A 10755-nucleotide genomic window follows, 5' to 3' on the forward strand; every position below is an offset into this window, starting at 1 on the left:
ACCCCAGTACCTAAAATGTGTGGAACTCATGATTAGAGAATCCTGATTCTCGATCACAGAGTTTCAGACACGTAGGACTCAAAGTTCATGAGCATTAGGACTCTTCACCAGCCATCAGATCAGATAGGAACCTCTAATGTGTGTGACCTCGCAGGTTCGAACCTAAGTCGATAGCACAGGAACCAATTCCTGTACTAATTGAAGTGACCATCTAGCAATGGTACCCGATATTCAGATAGGTCGAATAGTCACAATCGCAACATTCAGAACCTACGTGAATATGGTTACTGTATAATTCATCCCTTTTGACCCCTGTGTATAGGACGACTCCGGATTAAACTGTCAACCCTTATCAGATTATCCGAATCGTGCTCAACTCAATCAGTCCTATGACTCCTCACTAAGACTACCCTGATCAAGATTTTGCTAAATTGAAACACGACTGTACATAGCTCCTGAACTGGAGTGGTCAATCTCATCTTGACACACACACCGACAAGTCAAGTACTTGACTATACCCAGAAGCCTTCCGTCACTGAATTAAAAATTCAGGTAGTCCAGTGCCTAAGTGCAATAAGTTGCTTGCAAGTCACCGTGGCGGTCTCAGGTCGAAGGGACATTTATACCCATATCCCATCGGAGCAAATCTTGACAGCAGAAATAGCTCCAGAATCGATCACGTTCAGTGTAGATGTACCTTTACATCTTACCTGTATGCCATACCAATATCTTCACACTTTTTGGTTAAGAGGACAACCAACCCATATGGCATACAACGACTTATGCTTGATAAATATTGTTGTCTTTGGTAACAATATATCATTTGGTCGCAAACAAGTTTAAGGACTAAACGACAAATCTTCTTTTGTCGAGTCTAAATAGTCCTGAGGACTTCACCACAACACAAGAGTTCATTAGAAGATGAAATAATTTGTGATGAAAAATATCAAAATAACTTTTATTTATTTATAATTCATATACTAATGCAAGAAAGAGCACAACCGTCAACAGGCTGACGATTGCTTTGGGACACTATTTTCAATAGTTTGCTCATCACATAGAGCACATGGTAGGTAATTTTTAATTAGCATATAATTCTCTAGTTATTTAAAAAAAATTAACTAATTCTCAAATTACAGAAAGATGCTGAAAGTGGCGAGCTTTTTGGTAGGATCAATATCTAACAGCGAACCCACCAGCAACGGTTAGGGGAGTGGACGACGGAGAGTTAGGAGCTCTTTGTAAATTTTTTTAATTATTTTTTTATTCACAATCTAATTTTTATTATAAAATTAAAATAGCTATAACTTTAATTTTCAGGATCGTATGACAGATATGAGATCCCAGCCTACCCCTAGTGGTTCGACCGCACCTACAGATGATGAGATCTGTGATTAGGAGCTTGGTACAAGATCCGATTATGTTAGGAGTCTAGGGTATGGGATCACTACTCCCTCATTCTCATGCTCATCTAGGGCTGACATCTATTTTACGTGCAAGGCTCGACTGACAGAGGTATAGAGGATTGACAGCAGGCTAAGTAGCGAGCTCAGGAGTTGGCTACATGTGTTGATGAGTATCAGCAGCTCAGATCCAGATGATAGAATTGATGGCATAGATGAAGCAGACGATATAGCTGATGAGGCAGTAGCAGGCCGATTCGAGTTCTTTCGAGCACTCTCCTTTTCCAGCTCGTTCTCCAGATGCCGACACTTGACAGCTTCTTTATATATTTTTTTATTTTTATTTCAAATTTTTTATAATTTTAATTTAATATAATAAAATAATAAAATTTATTTATTTATTTATTATATAAATTTTTTATTTTAATTTTTTTAATTTATAAAAAGTATTATAGATATAAATTAAAAATATATATTAATAAATTATTTTTTAAAAAATATGTTTAAATTATTAGAGATGGAATTATTCTCAATGAAATATTGGTCACCAAAAATATTTTAGTATGATAATTTAATTTTTTAATAAATATAAAATTATTAAAATTTTATATATAATTAATAGTGATGAAACATTTTTATCATAAATAATTATTAGTGATGAATATTTTTATCAAAAATTATCATATTTATGATGTAAGTTTTTTATCTCTAATATTATTTAAATTTAATTTTTAAAAAATTTATTATTTAATTAATAGTGATAAAAAATTTTGTTGCAAAAAATGTTATTTATGACGTAAATTTTTTGTCACTAAAAGTTTTTAAAAATTTTATTTTAGAAAAAAATTTAATTAAATTAATAATTATGAAAAATTTTTCATCGCTATTAATTTTTTATTTATTAGCGATGTTATAATTACGTAAATATTTTTTTTGTACGATTAAAATTTTTCATCAAAAATATTTAGCGACTAAAATTATTCATCATAAATAAATATTATTAGTGATGAAATATTTTTTTCATCATAAAATATTATCAATGATGCGATTATTTACAAGAAAAATTAGCGACAAAAATTTCATCGCTAATAACTATTAGCGACAAAAATAGGTTATTAGCAACGAAAATTTATCGTCACTAATAACCTGTTTTGTTGTTGTGTTAAGCTCTCAAAATCTGAAGGGACCAACTCACACTGCGACAACTCACACAAAGTCCCATATGCTTAAGGCAAAAATCCAATCGAAACCTAAGAAACCCCTACAATCTCCCTCGGGTGCTCTCCTTCCCCGTAGATCTCCACAAAAGAGAATAAAATGAAAAGAAAAGAGAAGCAAAAACTAAAAGAAAATGATCAATCTATGCATGGGAGGTCTTACGTACCTCTGACCTTTTCCATCTTTCTTTTGTTTTTGTTGATTTTCCTATGGTGTCCCTTGATTTTTCTCTATTTTTTCCATCCTCAGGAGGCTCAATCGGGTGGGAGGCTTGGAGTGGCCAAATGGGGAAGCTTAGACTAAGATTTTGTGTTAGGTATCTATGGAGACAAGGCGGACAAGAATATATTTTTTTTTTTTATTCGAGAGGAAGGGAGAATTGTAATTTTTTTCTTGATTTGAAAGGAAGTTTAAATCATGGATTCATGGGTCCCTAGATTCAATATGACCTTTTCAGCAACAGTCCTATATTGAATCAAAAAAATGTGCATGGAAATTGATTTTTCAAAGAAAAAGAATTTTTTTCTTTATTTTCATTTGATTTTCTTATGTTTTCCCTCGATTTTTCCTTCAGTTTTTTACATTCTCTGTAGTCTCTATTTGTGGGAGGCTTGGAGTTTTACGTTGGCTAGGATTTTGTGGTGTCTATATATAAGAGTTTGAATGGTATAAATATAGATATCCATCAACTTAAAAACATGTGTGAATCGGGGCTTATTGACTAGTCTAATGATTAGACCATTTAAAGGCTTCAAATTCAAATCCTCATATCTACTTATTGTGTTTATTTTTTTAATAAAAATTTATACACACATTCGGATTCATATAGGGTATCGTTAAACGGATCTTAACGATTGAAAATTTTCTTCCATACTTGAGGGAACATATTTAAGTGATGACTTCTTTTTTGTGAGAATTAATAAGAATCCCAACATTAAAGGAAACTCATTTTGAAGGGAACTTGAGAATAGAGATGCAATTGGATCATATCATATTAGATACGGATTGGGTTGGATATAGATCAGATAGAAAATTCATTACTCGAAATCGATCCATTTATTAAACATATCAAAAATTTATATTTGAACCCAATCTATTTAATAAATACTAAAGCTAACCCGACCCATATAATTCATTTATTAAAAGATCGAGTCATATTAAATGAGTTAAATAAGTCAAGCAAATCGGATTAAATAGGCCACAAATATATTAAATAGATTTTAAATAGATTAAATGGGTTAAGTCATAATCCAACCTAATTATTAAATAGATCAAAATAGATTAAATAGGTTAAAGATTGATACTCGAATCCAACCCATTTAATAAATAGATCTAAATGAGTTGACTTGATTAAGACCTAAACCCAACCTCAAACCTGTTTAAAGTGGACAGTCATGGTTTGAAAGTATTTATTAATTACTTAATCAAAAGAATGTTAATTAATTACTCAATGGTTTATAATCTATTGTGGCCTCCAATTAATGTGATTAGGGAGAAAGTGATCCACATCAAATTTGGTGATTCTCCTGATTGATTGATCACTAATTTAATATGTGTACATCGTTTGGAGATAATTTAAAGAAATCAGTACTAATTCATCCAAACTCTCCAAATAGGAACTAATTTTCTTGAATTTTTTAGTATTTTTATAAATTTCTTTTGAGAGAATTTGAGTTAAATGGATTGAAAAAATTTTTTCTTCTTTCTGATTAGATCACATCAAAACCATCAAATTAATATCACTATATAAAATAATAAATGAGGCCATTACTACAAAGCATCACCTACCGTAAGAGTTACATAAGTTGTCACCTAAAAGTATTGTATTATACAATGACTTTACATTTTGCTATCAATAAATATTACTTTATGCAATAATTTATCATGTACCACAAAAAAGCATCACTTGATGCAACGATAAATGAGATTGTTGCTAAAAACTATCACTTTAGGCCATATTTTAGAAATCATTGCTAAACGTCAATAATTTAGACAATGCTTAAAGATATTGCTATTAAAAATTATCACTTTAGTCAAAAGTTTTATAAGCCATTGCTTAAAAGCATTACTTTTATGCAACGATTCTAAACTTTGCTATAAAAGAGCATCATTTCTGCAATAATCATGTTATCTGCTGCTATAATGAATTACTTTATACCATGATTATTATAGCCGTGGCTATAGACCATGACTAAAAATAATAGTTGTATAAATTATTGTATAAAAGTGTTATTTTAGACTACGACTATGAAACCGCTATTTAAAATTATACCTTTATACAACAATTATTTTTGCCACTGCAAAAAATACTAATTTTAGGCAAAACTATAACTAACAGTTATATATATACAGATGTATAGAATATAATAGCAAAAAATATTGTTAAAATATAAACTTTTACACAATAGTATTTGAAAATCATTGCATGGCCATCACGTAATGTATCCTATGACAATAGTTTAAAACGGCTATTCTAAAATCACTGTTTAAAATTTGATTTATGCTAATAATTAAAAAACTTATTTCCACAGAACTACTTTGGATTCTTTTAGCCATTGCTTCTCGATCGTTGTCTAAAATCATTATTTGATTTAAATGCATGCTACTAAAATCTATTTTTAGATTAATAATTTATCTTAATTTAAATGCATTAATCAAGAATATCAATTACTTAGTCATAAAGGTATATTAATTAGTACATTAGAAGAATATTAATTAGCTAAATGGTTATATGACTTAAAGCAAGTGTTATATAAGTCGTTGCCCAAAGATATTACATTATGCAACGGCTATACATTCTACTACTAATGAACATCATTTTATGCAATAGTTCCATCATATGTTGCAAAAATAAATTGCTTTATAATACTTTAGGCAATGGTCAGGAAATAATAGCTAAAACAATCACTACAGAAGTAGTTCTATAGCAAAAGTTTTTTTAACAATTGGCTTAAATCTAATTATATGCAGTAATTTTAGAGCAACAATTTTAAATGGTTGCTATATGGTATATGATACGACAGCTATACAACGATTTTCAAATATAATTGCATAAAAAAATTATATTTTAGAAATAGTTTTTGCTACTCTTGCCTATGCATTTGTCTATATGCAATAATTAGTTATAGTTGTTGCTTAAAATTAGCATTTTCTGTAGTGGCTAAATTAACCATTATATAAAAATATAATTCTAAATAACGATTTTTATAGTCTAGCCTAAAATGATACTTTTAAAAAATAATTTATATAATTATTGTCTTTAATCCCTTAACCCCCTGATTTGCAATCAACTGGAGACCTTGTTTGGCTCTATTCTCTGACAACTGCTGTCATAGCTCGTAATTGTCACAAACTATAGCCATTGTCGTTGCTGAGTCTCTAACCTCATTATCATGCCTCGCTAGAGCATGATAAACCCCCTAGCCTCTCCTCTTCTCTCACTTCCTCTTTTCCCTCAATGTTCTTGTCATTCTCTCTTCATTTTCTTATTTTCTACTTCTATTTTTCTCCCTAGTTTTTTCCTCTTCATGAACTTTCTCTCTCCTCCACTTGATATTCTCTCATCACTTCCTTGACCTATGGACTAGATATTGGCCTCCTATAATTTCTTCTAGTTATTTGATCTGATTTGATCTGATTGAGTCACTTGCTCTTCTCTCTATTTTTTTCTACTGTTTCATTTTTGATTGAGGGCTAATAATGTTTGTTATTCTGATAAGAGTCACCGACTCCAAAGGGGTGTCAAATTTAGAGATTGAGTCACGCATCCAAAGTAACCACGATAAATCTTTTTTGCCTTTTTCTTCTAAAATTGAAAAATCCTATAGCTTTGAAACTAGAATTGATGGGGTTTGGAGTTTTAGAAAGGTGTCACAATTTTGAGATTTTAAAATAATAAGTAAGATTAAAGAAGTAGCCTAATAAACTAATATTTTTTTGTAGGCTGTGAATAGTTTTATCAGAAGGATTTTTGGATCTTGGTTGATAATAAGTTCCTCTACCTCTAGTAATTTGATCATATATATCATCATTTAAAAACTACAATACTTATCCAAAAAATTGGAAAAATAATTTTTTTTTTGGAAAATTATTCGTCTGTACATTTAAGCAATTATTTAGTCTTCGCCGGTGAATGATTTAAAAATTATTCATGCATATACTTAAGTAATTATTGCTGTAAAAGGGATTCAAGAATCGCCTGTAGCTTTAACCTGGACTGTTGTTGTGTCGTCTAGCATCAGAGCTCCAAGACTCGGGGATCTGATCAAACAACCATATCTACAATATTCTTCATCTTTATAGGAACTATCAAATGAATGAACATGGCAATATATTTATCATAAAAGAGACAAACCTTTATTTAGCCTTCTACGTCTTTTGCCCCAACAAAAGAAGCAAACGATTTAGATTGTACATAAAAGCGTTTTAGATAAACTTTATTACATCAAAAAAAAAAAAAAATCCCCACGACAGGTCTCCTGTGCGGGCACTGCCTCGAGGGAGTGGTAGTATCAATCATAAAATAAATCTACTACACAAGACGAAATACGTATCACTTGACTACAAATTGAAGATCCAGTCTTCTGGGCTACAGATCCAATCACATAAAAACGCAAATCCCAATGACTCAAAGTCCTGAAAGAACATGAACCATGGCACGGCGTGGACGATACATTGCTTCCAGTGGAACGGCCTTGGGCATGGTCAGCCCCGAGCCTTCAGTCATGTCCACCGGTTCTTCTCCCATCCTCTTCCAGTCAAAGCATTGGATCAAGGTCCCAAGTGTCAGCCCAACCTCTGTCATCGCCAGGCCTTCCCCTGGACACCTCCTCCTTCCCATCCCAAATGGAATCATCAGCTTCCCTTCATCCTTGCCATCCTCAAATCTCTCAGGCTTGAACTTTGTAGGTTCCTCCCATATCTTAGGGTCCCTATGAATGTAGTATGCATTAACCAATAGCATTGTCCCACGTGGAACATCGAAGCCCCCAACGACACAGTCATTTGTTGATTCGTGAGGCACCAGGAGTGGGGCAGGGGAGCAAATCCGAAGTGTTTCCCTGATGATACACTGGAGGTATGGAAGATCAGAAAGATCCGATTCTTTTAGCAGGCGCTCATTTCCGACACGCTCATCAATCTCTGTCTGAGCCTTCTGCAATTTCTCTGGATTGTTGAGTAGGAGTGACATTGCCCATTCAATAGTACTAGATGAAGTATCTGTTCCTGCTAGTAATAAACTCTGGAGGCAGAAATGCCATAAGTCATCAAAACAGTTTTACATATCGAGACAGAGAAATCAAGTATGGACAAACAAAATAAAGCAACTCTTATGTAAACCCTCACTTCCCACCTTCGGTTGGACCCTTAAGATTGTCCCCTTTAGAGAGCTTTCTTGCATATAATACATTTTTCTAAATGCAATTAGACTTAGTTAAGCATTTTTGAAGAAAAAATCAATATAGTAAATGGAGGTGGGAATGCATTTATCTATTGTAAATTTTAAAAAACTTTTACTTGTATGTCTCCAAATATGATTTTTTATATATTTATCTTTTAACAATCACTATTTACAGGTATATCTACTTCCTTTTATAGCAATACGTGTTCTATAAAAATTTTGACAATCAAAAGCTGTAAATAAAAAAATATTGAGCATAGAATGAAAATTACCATTTTTGGATAAATAAACTTGAAAATATTTAGTCTTAAAATTGTACCATAGATAGCTATATTTTTATATAACTTGTTCAAGGATAATAAGGTAGAGGGTAATAGACATAAAGACTCACTGCTTATTCACAATGACTGCAAAAATGCTAATGAGAGGAGCAGCATTTCAGAAAACATTAAGAAATGAAGGATATATGCAAATAATGGTTTGGAGGAACATAAACCAATAATCTATATGCAATGATATATATACGAAAAATTTATTTAAAAATTTTATCTCTTTTCTCTTGTTAAAATATAATGTTTATTTTTTTAATTTTTAAATTATGTAAATTTTGATTTAGTTGTATGTTGGGTTCATATATGGGCTCATATATAGTTGGGCTCATGTTGTCGTAATGATTTATGTATTGATGTATGAATTTTGTAGGATATGATAGCCTCATATATAAAAGGCCTTATGTACTAAGAAAAAAAAAAAATTCTAAATCTATATTCTTTTCTAATTTTCATCTTATTCTCCACTTCAATCTCCTTCCAAATTTTATCGAGTTGACAAACAAAGAATACCTCCGCAAGATGGTCGTACAGATCGCCATCTACACACACAACTAGAGAGAGATAGATTTTTCTCATGTCTACTTACCGTGATAAGCCCTTTTATTGTCTCGTCAGTGTAGTTCTCAGGATCCGTCTTTTGCAACGACAACAGATGAGCAATCATATTTGTTTTTTTGTTCCTCTCTCCTCCTTCCTCCTTGCTCTCCTTTCTTTCGGCATCTATCAGTCTCTGCATGAACTCACTCCTCCCCTTCTCCAACCTCACCAACTTCTTCTTCATTTGGTAATCGAACCACCTTAACACCGGCAAGAAATCCCGTAGATTCGTCGCACCACCCACCATGAAGGTTTCCTCCACTGTCTCCCTAAACTGCCTCGCCTCCTCCACAACCTCCACCTCATCGATGTAGTACCTCTTCCCAGCAATCATCATCATTATCACGTTCAGCGCCAACTCGAAAAGCTTTGACTTCAACTCCACCTTCTCAAATCCCTCCGCTCCGGCCTTGCACTTTTGGAAGAGTTGGCGGGCCAGGAGTCGTACCTCCGCAGTCCGAACATCGGAGGAGGAGAGAAGGCGGTGGTTGGAGAGGACGTCAATGGTGGCGATGCGGCGGAGGTTGCGCCAATAGGGTCCGTAGTCAGAAGAACCAAGATTAGTGTTACTATTGTTGATGTATTTTGATGAAGGGAGGTGGGTGCGGTTGGCGAAAGTAATGTCGTTGATTGTGAAGCACTCATGGGCGACAGAAAGAGAGGAGACGACGAGGACTGGGCGGGAGCCAAAATGAAGGAAGAGGATGGAGCCATAACGGTCGGCAACGCGAGCGAGGGCGCGATGGAGGGGATTCTTGAATAGATAGAGATGACCTATGAAGGGAAGCGATGGAGGGCTTGGAGGGAGGGTTTTCCGATTCTTGGAGAACAACAAAAATTTGATGAAGAGGAGGAGAACAAGGGTGAGGGAGATGTAGGACAGGGTTCCCATGGAGATGAACAAAGGTTAAGCGGGACTAGAATTATAAACGATTTTTCTCGTATGAAAACAAAGAAATGTGATTGTTGTGATTGAGGCGTAGGTGAACCTGATGACATGATCCTATATTTATAGCAGTGTGCTTGCAAGGGATAAAATTCCCAGGGGCTGGTCCGGTCACATGAAAATTATGCTATCTTCTATCGGCAAACGTAAGCACGTACGCAGACCTACAGTAACTCAGCGTGATTAAAATGGGCAATTTATTATTTCATCTGATGTTAAAAAATTGAAGCTATTTTGTCTTGCTATATTATCTATAATATTTTTTTAAAAAAATATTCACATATTTCAAGATGTAAGATTTAGTGTCCTATTGATTTTTCTAAAAGTTATCTTAGGTTCAAGAGTTTCATCGGTTGGCTCCAGGATAACAGGAAAAATTTATGATTTTTTTATATTTTTTATATCTTTGAAATTAATATATATTTTTAAAAACTATTATTTTTTTAATTAAAATTAATTTTGATGACGGAATTAAGATGATTTCGTTGTGCTCACGAGGTGTCGCCAGGGGTGACGGGAGCATTTAAAGCGGTCTACCTTGAAGGCCTCGAGGCCGAGAGATGTCACGCGCCCACGTAACCGGCACAGTTTGTCGGCTTCTTTCTTTGGTTCTCGGTTTACCAGAAGATGAGCAGTCGAAGAGGCGGGGTGGCTATGAACCACAAGCATTGATCTGGAACCACACAATCACAAGCTGGCTCCAGAAGAACCATGCGAAGCTTGACCCGACTCTGGATTTCCATTCCAACTACAGTTCCGCTCTCTCGCAGCTTTGATTTTTGGCGCGGTTAACGCAAACAGTTTCTCTTTTAACACGAGACGAGTCAACGATTTTAAGATCCCTGCGTGAAAGATGAT

At 33.8% G+C, this 10755-nt stretch overlaps 1 protein-coding gene across 1 annotated transcript; it reads right to left on the reverse strand.

Moving 5' to 3' along the window:
- Window positions 1–7073: 7073 nt before the first annotated feature.
- LOC105036086 (cytochrome P450 81Q32) lies at window positions 7074–9926 on the reverse strand. Its single transcript, XM_010911826.4, has 2 exons — window positions 8941–9926; window positions 7074–7863 (listed from the first exon to the last, which is right to left on the reverse strand). Exons 1-2 carry the CDS (start codon window positions 9841–9843, stop codon window positions 7249–7251), a joined length of 1518 nt encoding a protein of 505 aa, XP_010910128.1. The 5' UTR covers window positions 9844–9926; the 3' UTR covers window positions 7074–7248.
- Window positions 9927–10755: the final 829 nt, after the last annotated feature.

This window comes from Elaeis guineensis, chromosome 2 (assembly GCF_000442705.2).
Source record: "Elaeis guineensis isolate ETL-2024a chromosome 2, EG11, whole genome shotgun sequence".
Lineage (NCBI taxonomy): Eukaryota > Viridiplantae > Streptophyta > Magnoliopsida > Arecales > Arecaceae > Elaeis > Elaeis guineensis.